The sequence below is a fragment of the Myxocyprinus asiaticus genome, chromosome 1 (assembly GCF_019703515.2).
Source record: "Myxocyprinus asiaticus isolate MX2 ecotype Aquarium Trade chromosome 1, UBuf_Myxa_2, whole genome shotgun sequence".
NCBI classification, from domain to species: Eukaryota; Metazoa; Chordata; class Actinopteri; order Cypriniformes; family Catostomidae; genus Myxocyprinus; species Myxocyprinus asiaticus.
In genome coordinates this window covers 54,792,795-54,805,559 of record NC_059344.1, presented here as the reverse complement: position 1 = coordinate 54,805,559, position 12,765 = coordinate 54,792,795, and the positions used below count along the sequence as shown (strand labels likewise).

Below are 12,765 nucleotides of genomic sequence, written 5' to 3'. Positions count from 1 at the left end.
GGCAGGACATGCATTAATAGGAAACAGAGAAACACCATTTCCTGGTGGAAGCAATACTCACTTTTGAAACAACAAAGGGTTCAGAGTCCTAAATGGTCGAACTGTTGGATGCCAGGTCTCATGAAATGGATGTCAGATGCAGTGCACTTCAATTATGAACAGACCAGGGTCTCTTCTTTAAATGCTGTTTAGAGAGTTCAGCATAGAAACATGTAATTCACAAAATGTAATAAAAAAGTTAGCAGTAATAGGACTTGTAACAGACACTTGCAGGTTTTAGAAAGCTTTCTCTGCTAAACTGGACTAAAAACAAATTAGTGTGGACATGGCCTGAGAAACTTATTCTTAGTTCCTGTAAAAACTTTAAAGAACTCCAAGGACTGACTCCAGCCAGGTCTCCTAAGCAACCAAATTGGCCCGGTTGCTAGGGAGGGTAGAGTCACATGGGGTGGTCGCTATAATGTGGTTCGTTCTTGGTGGGGCACGTGGTGAGTTGAGCGCGGATGCCGCAGTAGATGGCGTGAAGCCTCCACATACGCTATGTCTCCGTGGCAACGCGCTCAACAAGCCACATGATAAGATGCGCGGGTTGATGGTCTCAGATGCGGAGGCAACTGGGATTCGTCCTCTGCCACCCGGATTGAGGCGAATCACTACGCGACCACGAGGACTTAAAAGCGCACTGGGAATTCGGCATTCCAAATTGGGTGAAAAAGGGGAAAAATCAAAAAAAAAAAACTCCAAGGACTGTCAATGGTTACTTTGGTAATCCCATCATAAAGGGAAATGTTTCAAGGGACTTGAAATAAACATTGAGATTTTTTTTGAATACATAAATAAGATAGTTAAGGCTCTTTTAAAGAGTGTCTAGTTGTCCTCCAGATGATTCTGCCAGTGTGGCATCTGAGGAACCCCAGAGTGCTTCAAAAAGTATCTTATCATTTTTACAGTGCACATGCCAAAATGCATTGTTTTGGGGATGTAGTTAAGAGTTGTTATTAAAAATACAGTACATGCAAGTATGTACTTTTATGAGTCTTTGATACTACACATTTAATTCCCATTGCCAATGTTTATGGGAACGTTTCCAACCATGTGTAAGAATTCATATGACTCTCTGTGAGATAGGCCCATTAAATAGGTCACTGTGTTCTGTTATTCATAGGGAGATATGGGTACGCCAGGATTACATGGAATCCCTGGCGCCAAGGTTTGTGGCACAATTTCATGAGATTACTAGGTCGATTTCATATCTCATGGAAACATATCCATTCCCATTGCAAGTTCCATGGAAATCGTGGCTATATTTTTTCCCCATAAATCAGTAGATTTTATGACTATTAGAGGTGCATTTGGATCTGAACGTCAAATGTGACCATGTCATTCAATATCATGAAATGCAGATCATTTGTCAACCCATGTTATTTGATCTACTGTATAAAAAGTGGGTTGATGCAAATATGTGATGTGTTTTTGATGTATGTATTAAGCTTAGACCTTGTCTGAAAGTGTGTAAAATTTATATAAGTGAGATGACGTTTATTGCATTCCTTGTTTATTACTCTAGAGGTCATGCAGTATGGGCATCTGTAACATGAGCTTCATATCTTAACTGAATGTGAATTTAACCCCAGATGTGATCTCACTTAGCTTGAGGCTTCAATACATCCTAATCCGGGAGTCTCTAACCACTGTTTGTTTAACACCCCCTAATGTCTTTTCCAACAGGGTGAAAGAGGTGAACGGGGTGAAAAGGTAAAACCATGTTTTTTAACACTCACAGTTAGCTGTTAATTTCCCAGTTTATACTTGATGTTTTGATTTGCCTAAATCTGTAGTTGCAAAATAATAAATGCATGAACTGAATCATTGATTATTGGAAATTCTTGCATGGCTCTCTGGAAAACTTGATCCTGGTTGGTCAATCGCAGAAGAATTTCAACTCAAATCAATATTTTATGACCATTTATTTAGTTATTTGGTAAGTAGCCTGGTAATAAGCAGGATACTCAATCGATCATTATCGAGAAAAAAAAAAAAAAAAAGAAATGCCAGGATGATACAAAACCTGCTTCTGATCACCCTGTTGGGGTTTATTTTGCATTAATGATCAGCTGACTGTACATTACCTTTTACTTGACATTATTCTTTTGTTCAGTACAGGATATCCATAGCTATTCGTTGTAGACCAACATAAAAGCAATATTACACCTAAAGCCCTCATTTTATTAATACTGTGATAAGTAAAGGACTGGAAGAGTCAAACTTTGAAAACTTCTCAGGATCTGGTTCCCTGGCAGATTTTAGATGACTACGGACAAGGAACCATTTTCGTTTCCTCTAATTTTGCATATGTTCCCAGCATGTTGGTGGAAAATCAGGCTGGGATTAGATGGATTATGTGAATTCTGAACAAACAAAAACACTCAAACCCTTATCATTTGTTATATTGGTTCAGTGTGAGTAAAAAGAGAAAATGCTCTGTACATATCATAAATTGGTTATTCCTACAATTCGGTGACATTCCGGCTTTGAAACTTTTGGGGAAAAAAACATACTTTTACAAGTTTCTTCATGTTTCATCATTACAGGGACATATTAAAGATTGTATTAGTCATACTGGTCAAGCTAAATTACTAAAAACTTTCAGATGTCCATCCAGTTAAATGGGCAGCATCAGGGTGGACAATAACAGGGTGGACATTCAGTGGATAAATGAGACACTACATGGTCTGTGATTGATATCTAGGAAACATATTTTTAAACTAATATTTATGATTTTATTTCTGTTAACAAAAATACTGTACATTGAAATTGTAAAATTATATATATCTTCCCATAATAGGGTGGACATGTTATGCTTGACCACTTGACTAACACCACAAAATAAAGGAAAACATAAATAAAACAACAGAGTTACTTCAAATAACTCAAAGTAATTTTGCAGAATGGGTGATGTCCACCTCCAGTGTGTGTGATGTCATTTCCTAACATATACTGTATCTTCTATGAAAGGTCATGGTATCATGACATAACAGGGTGCACAATAAATCAAGAGACACACAAAAATCCTCCACTATCAGTGTTAGAATTACACATTTACCACAAATGAATACATGTTAGTGAGAGAATGTAACACTAAACTCTTAACTGTATGTGGGGGTAAAAATAGAAATCCAATGATTTAGCATTTATTTTTGTCAAAGATGTTTGACGTGCAGTTTTTGGGACATGAGGAAGTGACACACAATAGAAAAGGATTTCAATTAATGAAAATGTAACTTTTAAGCCCAAAGAAGTGTGTAAAATTATAAAAAAGTCTTTATTCTTTTTAACAAGCCTATAAAAATTGTAATCGGGTGAAATTAAACAATATAAATACCATGCACACTTGTAATGGGGACTTAAATGTCAAAGAATTGTAGGAATGACCCATATTTACAGGCGTTCCTGCACAAGACGCTGCTTAACATTGAAAAACAGTGCGGACGGATGTCCCCGGCTGATTAGGCAACTCAGCGCCCTCCTCCTCGACACATTCCTCCACCGCCCGATTCAGGCCGGGGCACCATCCGGACTGGCTTACTCCCCCTACCCCATCTCTGGAGGGGAGACGCTGCCCTTCCGGCCGTTCCGCCACCCGATGGTCCTCCCCACCTCCTGAGAATCTGAGAGAGATGAGAGGAGGGGGAGAGAGAAAGAGAAAGCGGGAGAGGCAGAGAGAGAGAGAGAGGAGAGAGAGAGAAAAGAAATGCTCTTCTTCGGCTCCCGCGGGCACGCCGCCCACCCGGTCCTCAGCCGCTCCTCCGTCCCCTGGCGGACGGCAACGGCTCCTCCTTCTCCTGGCAGATGGCAGCGGCTCCTCCGCTTCCCAGCAGATGGCAGCGGCGGGTTCTCCCGGACAGCGTGCCCTTCCTCCTTTCCCCAGGTTTCGGCACCAGTGTAACAGTTCAGGAAAGGAGGATGCGGGAACCGAAGTAACAAACAACAAAACTTTAATCAAACAGAACATCAAACTGAAAACACAGCAACATAAACACACACAGAGTGCGGCCCCATGTCCCTCTCTCTCTCTGGCATCCCCAGCTCTTCCCTTATCTCCCTCCCGCTGATTAGGCAACTCAGCGCCGGGCGTGTATCCTCACGGCCCGGCCACTCCCTCCTCCTCGTCACAGTCCCCTACTAAACTTAAAATGAAAAACGCTTTAATACAACGACCAGGAAGAAGAGAGAAAGGGAGAGAAAAGGCTTAACATGAAAATAGTGTATTTGTCATTGGATTAGTGTCATTGTTTTGCCAGTAAATAGCGTTTTTCATAAGGGAAATGTAAGAAAATCATGTTAAGTGTTTTAACTAAGCTTATACTACTGTACTTTTATTTTGAATTAATGCAGTAATGCAGTTTTATCCTCTCTCTCTCTCTCTCTCTCTCTCTCTCTCTCTCTCTCTCTCTCTCTCTCTCTCTCTCTCTCTCTCTTAAAGAATGAGCTCTGACATATGCAATAAAATGTCATGTCATTTCATGAATAGCTGCGTTTAACATGCACTCGAATGCTAGATGATTTTGACAAAATGATCCTGCTTCTGACAGAAACATGACAGAAGACGTCCACTGATTGTCACTGATCTTTCCCCCAGCCGTTTCTGTCAAGTGTAGTGTCCGTGTAAAGCAACAGTCGATATCTTACACAATTCACGCAAAAGGTGTGTGTGTTTCAGGTCAATTTCTCTCGATTTGTGAAACATTCTCAGCAGTTTGGGTGTGTGACCCTAAAATACGGGACAAACAGCATCACGTATGGAATTCATATAGAACTAATTTTTTTCCCTTAATTATAGAACGATTCCTTATTTTACAGGACTTTTGACATGTTTATTTAATACATTTTACCTGATATTGCTTCAGCGTGAGGGTGACTCTTTCTCTCCACTCACTGTCATAAATTCCCTCAGTCGATGATGGCGGTGACAATGATTGTCAGGGGCGGGGAATGGTACAATTCAAGTGATAATGCACCAATTACAACAAAGAATCTCCAGTTACACAAAACAGCACACAATACAGTTAAAGGGAAACTAACACAACAGTAGATTATGGACTTCTGAAGCAGCAAAGCATGTGGGTATACCAAGGGTATACGCAAATATTGATCCTTAGAAGTCGCTATACGCAAACATCCCTGGAGAAAAAAAGTACATTTACGGCGTATACGTGCGTATGGCCCCGACTACACCACTGCTCCTAACAGGGATCATACTTGCAGCTGTTGGCAAACATATCCTTAACCACAGGTTATCACCACCCTTTCCTTCTGAAATTGCTAATTTAATTGTAATATCTTACGGAGTCAAACTCCCACACAGTTTCAAACATACAGTGATTGAGCAGATTCCATCCTGCCTCAGATCTGCACTGTGTCCAGACATTAATCTGCGAGTCTATAGAAGGGACAAAGAGTGTAATGTTTTACTAACACTGAGAAATATCTTTGCTTTGTAACTGATTTTGTGGATTTTAATGGAAAAGCTTCTAATTAATTTGCTAACTAATGCCGGATAGCTTATATTTTTACATATTTTAACATGAAACAACAGTGTATAATAGTGGATGAAATAAAACTACTAGAGATGCATTACATGATTAAATACTGTGTGCTTTGCTTTCACTTTCAGGGAGACATGGGAGAGGAGGGGCCGAAAGGTGACCCTGGAGAGAAGGTAAGCCTGTAATTAATTAAAAAGCCTGCATCCTATATATACAAAACAGAAAATGCTTAGCTTTCCAATAAGAGTAGACTATAACATGATTAACTTCATGCAGGTATGGACTGTGACTCTGTGACATTGCTATTCCTAGGACAGCATTGCTACACTGTATACTCCCTAAACTGAAATCTGAATTTTTTATTGTTAAATTAAGTTATATTGTTTTCTGTCAAATAATTCACAGTCTTAAAGTATTTTAGTGCATTGATAAAGGTGTTCTGAGGCTTGTCTATAGTGTCAGAAACGAGTCATTTCTGTGAAAACACAGAGAGGGTGGTGGCAATATGATCAGCTCACACAAAAGCTTCAGGTTCACTACCAGTTAGGACTCTAAAACTTGCTTAAAAGTGCACTAAATTAGTTTTTGCCTATTAAAAAGTTTTACACAAAAACACATGAATAGCATTTTTTAGAAATATGTTGAAAATGATGTACACTCATGTTAGAGGAAGACTCCAGTCATATCAGTAACCCAATAAAAGCTGTTTGATTTTACTTGGAGCAGGTTGCCCCCTCTTGGGCGCTGACGTGTTCACATGACACTGTGTCATGCAATTGACTGAGATACTACCTCTAATAATGACAATAATAATACAATTTTTACTTAATATAGTGCTTTCAGCCAATGCTCAAACCTATGTCCTGCAGTTCTCACGGTGTGGATCACGGATAAACGGCGGTCTGCAGCAGGCAGAGAGCTCACGAGTCACTGCTGCCTGGTCACCGTCCAGAGCGCAACAACGTGTGAAAATTTATTTGGATTAAATCCAAGAATTTCCATAATAGGGATATGTGTAGAATGAGATGGAGAAAAACACAGACTAAAAGTAACAAACCAGAAGATAAACAAATATCTCCGTTGTGAAGCAGCAGCAAGCAAACTTCCAGTATCCAGGACAATGGGTGTCAGTATAGAGTCCAAAACCTTAAATACTACTGGGAGCACTTTAAGTATTTTAAGTGTCTTGTGTGTCCCTAAAGGGAACATATTAGTACCTTAAGGTATAAATACAGTATAGTGGGTGTACCTTTGAGGGAACTGCTACAGTGACAAGCTGTTGTAACCCTAAAGGTACAATTTTTACAAATTGTTTGTGTGCAAATGTTAATGTTAGTGAAGGTTAACATTCACAGTCCAAAATGTAGATAGAGGTTTTAAATAGAGATAAAAGTTCTTAAAGGGTTAGTTCACCCAAAAATGAAAATTCTCTCATAATTTACTCAACCTCATGCCATTCCAGATGTGTATGACTTAATTTCATCAGCAGAACACAAATGAAGATTTTTAGAAGAATACTTCAGCTCTGTAGGTCCATACAATGTAAGTGAATGGGTGCCAAAATTTTGAAGCTCCAAAATCCACATATGGGCAAAATAAAAGTACTCCAGACGACTCTGGTGGTTAAATCCATATATTCTGAAGCGATGTAGTAGGTGTGGGTGAGAAACAGATCAATGTTTAAGTCCTTTTTACTATAAATTCTCTTCCCTGCTCAGTCAAATTCCACTTTCTCATTCTCCTTCTTGTGTTTTTGGTGATTCACATCCTTCTTGCATATCGCCCCCTAATGGGCAAGGAGGAGAATTTATGACAAAAATGACTTAAATATTGATCTGTTTCTCACCCACACCTACTGTATCAAATCACTTCTGAAGACATGGATTTAACCACTGGAGCCATATGGACTACGTTTATACTCCCTTTATGTGGATTTTGGAGTTTAAAAATGTTGGCACCCATTCACTTACATTGTATGGACCTACAGAGCTGAAGTATTCTTCTAAAAAAGAAAGAAAGTCATACACATCTGGGATGGCATGAGGGTGAGTAAATCACAAAAGAATTGTAATTTTGGGGTGAACTATCCCTTTAAAACTGTATCTCACTTTAAAATTTAACATATTGATACTTAACATCATGTATAATAACATATCTGTCATGTTCACTGATATGTACACATAATGGATATTTAACATTACCAGAGAGTAGAAAACACATGCAGGGCTTCCATACATTGGATCTGGCCAAACAAGGAAAATGGGGGCATGATAAAACTTTGCTGTTTGGCCTTTGATCTTTTTTAACTGTAATAAACTTGTTTAAACAAGGGAGTAAAATATGATTCAGGAAGTTAGCTTCATAGGAAATTAAAGCCTTAAAGGTTTTCTAAACAGACATTTGACAAAGTGCCTACTCCGGCCTCTGTATTAAAGGAAAAAGTATGCAAAGCCTTCAAGCTTCAAGACAGTGATCATAAAATATTTGGAAGGCATAGATTAGGACCATATACACATGAACCGCAGCATAATAGAGGCTTTTCAGGAGCAATAGCAGGCAACTTACCCAGGCACATTTGCAGCGCCCATCTAAATGCATTTGAATCAAATTTGGCCAGTGATATATTTTAAACATACTATAACATTTATACAGTTACTGCAAATATTAGCACAATTACTCTTTGTTAACGTAATTGCAGTTTCCTGTCGCCCACCTTTTTTAGTGCTTAATAGTCTTGTCCATGTTTGCTTGGACAGCTTGCTATTGATTTGACCAGGCAACCCATGTGTGATTCACCACTGACTAAAAGCACTGATGTGTAATGTCTCAACCCTGTCTGCACAATTAAAACACTCTCAGACGTGATCTGGAATCAATGTGCTTTTCCATGAAGATTTTGTCAATACTGTAGTTCATTGTGAGTGGCTCAGAGAGGATACAGACCTTTTGGCACATGTTTTCTGGGGATGCCAGGGCCTGAACTCAGACTAAGGGAAAAACATAGTAATGCAAGCTGCTGAACTAAGAGCTATACAGGGTAACACAGAAGAGAGAAAAATAATGATGGCAGAGGCAGACACTTATCCATACTTTGTGAGAATATGGCCAAGTGCTTTGGCAGTGGCCCTCTGTTGTGTGAGTGAGACTGGATGACAGAGTGAAAAGCTCTTTCCTAAATGCCTAATGTTACCTATATATTGCATTATTCTGTCATCATTTACTCACCCACATGTTGTTTCAAATCCATATGACTTTATTTCTTTCATGAAACACAAAAGGAAATTGTTAGGGCCTTACAGCCTCAGTCAACCTTCACTTTTATTGCATCTTTTTCTCATAATCTCATATTCTCAAAGTGACTAGTCACTGAAGCTGTCAGTTCCTAATATTCTACCTCCTTTTCTTTGGAAGAAAGAAAGTCATATGAGTTTGGAATGACTCAAGGGCAGTAAATGATGACAGACTTTTCATTTTTGGGTGATCTAACCCTTTAATGGCCATAGAGCAACCAGTGAGGCCAAAATATCATAAAATTGGTCTTATGTACAAGGAGAGAAATCAACATAGGAATGCCATGCAAGCAATATTTGGGCCTGAGCATTCAGATTTCCATTACAGGGAAATCTGTATCTGTATACCATTTACAAATATCTTCTCTCTCCCATGCTCATTATATGTTAATAACTTTAACTTTACAAATTTTTCTCTTTTTATTCCACACTTTGGTTTAAGCTTGAGTGCCAAACATTTTGCTTATTCAAGATTTATGTGGCTGTCTCTGGATGGTGTACAGGCATATCAGGGGTTTCATCCCAGTGGGGATGCATGGCTTTGGTACTTATAACAATGACTTTTTGGTGTTATGTGTGTAAATATTTAACTGGGTGTGAAATTAGCTGTGACTTGCCATGTAGCGCAGTTCCCACTTAAAGCACTCAGATCTCAGAGGTGGAAAAAAAATCTTCTTTGGGTCAGAACATAACACAAATAAACTCCATAATTGGATTGCAAAAAGGTTTGGGGTTTTGGAGGTTTGGCCAGTGGCTTGGTCTCCCGGCAGATCCCTGCAATCTTGAGGTTGCAGCTTACCCAAGAAGTTTGGCAGCAGCTCAGCAGTTGGTAGTGCCAGGCTAGTCTCTTAGCTGCTGAGAACTTCTGCATTACTTCTTTTATTCTGTACAGAAGACTCATTAGAAAGCAGTACTCTTTACAAACAAAGGAACCAGAGTGGCACCCCTGCTGAAATAAACATCTTAAACCACCCTAAGGTGGTTTGCCAGTCTCCCAGCCTGGCTAAGCTTGTTAAGCCCCAGCACACTTACGGAGAAGGTCTTCTTTGTTGTTTGTTGAGGTAAAAATAAGTTTGAAACAGCTGAGCAACAACATACTGTTTGCAAACATTCACACACTGCATGGGAAGGCGTTTAGAGGAACATTTAAATATGAGGACGCTTAACATTACATGTAAAACATAAATTGATTTGACATTAAAATGTGTTATCAGTGACTTCATGCCTCACTCTATGAATAGAATTCACACAAGATTAGTAAAAGAAGCTGTTTTAACTACTCGTTGATTATTTAAAGTAATATGCATGCAGTAGATAATGTGTGATTTGCAATGTTTACCTTTTGCATTCATCTCGCTGCACGTGGCCATAATATGCATCGCTTACACTCTGTTATAGTAATTTATGATGACATTAATACTACTGCAAAATGGGCTTGAAAAATAGTGTTAATGGGTAGAATACAGACAAATAAATACTGACAGGAATATCTCAATTTGGGCATGGGCGCATGCAGGATTTCATCTGTGGGTACGCATTTTCTCTTAACAGCTTACAGTTCACTGTGTTGCAGTTGTTTGTATCATGATAAATACATGTAGTGTGACCATAAAATATATTTTAAAATCATAAGAATCGTCATGATTAATTATTTTCATGTATTTAATACAGGAAGTGTTTACAAGATATTTTACCACAGATTTGAAAATAGTCATCTTATATTTACCTGAATTGCTTCAAAATTGTTTAGAATAATTTCAAGACACTGCTGACCCACAATAATCAAAGTATATTTGATATTTTATTAGTGTTGCCCTTTTAGTGTTACATGGCATCCACTCAATCTGGTTTGGTGGCATATGATTTGTGGCCAATGTGTATTTTAATAATAATAATACTTTGTATACACTAGGCGTGAAACAGTATGAGATTTTCACGGTATGATAACCTTCACAAAAAATACCATGGTATTACAGTATTATCGTATTAAGGTGTATTACTAATATTACTAACAGTTTAATATTTAGTTTATACAATTAGTTACATTTTGACTTTTAACTACTTCTGACTGCTCTACTGCCATTTAATTGTATGCCGTGCTGCCAAATATTATTTTTGATTTATTATTTTAAGACTTATGAAATTGAATTTAGTAAAAAATAAATAAATAAATAAAAAACTAACAATCTGTATAAATAAAATATACTAAAAATATCAACTGAAATGTAAAAATACTTGAAAATCAGAAAGTCAGTTCTGTTCCAAATTTTAGGTCAAGTGGCAAAGTGCTCAGACTCAATACCAGAAATGTCCTAAAAACACAAATAGGATTCAATAATTAGGCCTGTTGCCATTATTACATTGTCTGATATTTAAATCTGTATATGGCCATTTACGAACAAATAAATTTGGAGTTCATTTATTTGAGAGTTTATGTACACATTTAAATTCCACAAGTGTGTGTTATACTTAAGGGAAAAACGAAAGGTGTTTTATGCAACCGGGCATTGGGACTTGCTTGTTATTCTTATTAAATAATCAGTGAATACAATAAATCTTCATTCTGTTTAGGCAATAGTGTGAGGTTTCCATGGTTACATGGGCTAACCTTTTTCAGTTTAGAAATCTGCATCAACCAGCATTGGTGAGAGAGTAAGATATAAAGTTGGGGATCTAAATAAAACTAATGGTAGAAACACCTCTCAAACCACATGTGAAGTGGCAACATTTTATTGCAAAATATTATATAAGATGTATACAAGATTAGAAATATTATAACAACTTCTAAAATAACTGGTTACAATGCAAGTGCTGTTAGCAGTTGGAGCCTGCAACTATTTTCATTTTCATGGCATCTAAAAATGTAGCGCTCCCGTGAGAGATGCTAAAAACACAGTTAAACATAAAACACAGTTGTCAAAAAACATCTATCTAGCAAATGTTTACATGGAAAATGATTGAAAAACAGCACGAGCGGATGCAAAAACACGGACGGTTTGATCAGCCCCTTGTTCACATGCCACAGCGCTAGCTGAAATTTCTCAAAGTTACCTCTCAAAAAGACAGCCTTTTGTTTCAGTTGACTGTAGGTACATTTACACTGTATCCAGCGCTGTATTCATAAATATCCCAGTACTGTTTTACTGTGTGAAAAAACCGCTCCAAATGATTCAGTGAGAGAGCACTCTGAACGAATTGTACTGAATCACGAATCAATTCAGACCATTTTACAAGCCCATTTAGCCAATTTACTGAAAAGAAACGACTCAAAATAATTATTCAATTGGGCATTGCTAGTTCTTTTAAACAGCCAACAGAAATACGGGACACACTTCATGATTGATGAAATATTCTGAGAGTAAATGTTTCTCAAGTCAGTCGGAGCGCTCATGGTATGCACAGTGCGTATGGCAGTACAGCCGCAGGAGCCACTGACTTTGGGCAGATGTGTGAATGGCTTTGGGCTGCAGATGGCACATGAGTGAATGGGCACTTAAGAGTATTTTTAGTAGATTCGATTCCTTTTGTAGACTAGTTAAACAAAAAAAATCACTTAACACAATAACTCTACTTGTCGATATGTTCACGTTGACTGATATTGACTGACTGAATGGGAATTTTTTGTCGGCCTCAAAGTAGGTAGAGCTCCATGTAAAACCTACCAATGAAATGGACCAATGGCAGTAAGAAGGTGTTTGGTAGCCGGGTACAAAGTTATCCTAAAAGTTCGGCCCTGACAAGCTGTTACGAACCACTGAAACAAACTCAAAAACTTATTTTTGGCCAGATTCTGTTCTTAATGATGTTACACCCATTCGTTCTTTGATTTTGTAGGAAGTGTGCAGGAGCCTTAAGGCTGGTCTGTTTTGCTAGTTTTAGAAAGGGTTTTGGGGCTTTGTCAGCTGGTCAGGCTGGGAGACCAGTTGACC

The 12,765-nt window shown here is 38.2% G+C and overlaps 1 protein-coding gene across 1 annotated transcript in view; it reads left to right on the top strand.

Annotated features, from left to right (window-relative positions):
• LOC127446652 (collagen alpha-1(XXV) chain) overlaps window positions 1-12,765 on the top strand; it is a 256,471-nt gene that overhangs the window by 207,961 nt on the left and 35,745 nt on the right. Inside the window, exons 12-13 of the mRNA XM_051707759.1 lie at window positions 1,729-1,755; window positions 5,675-5,719. Coding sequence (XP_051563719.1) covers window positions 1,729-1,755; window positions 5,675-5,719 — 72 coding nt within the window. The remainder of the gene's footprint in view (window positions 1-1,728; window positions 1,756-5,674; window positions 5,720-12,765) is intronic.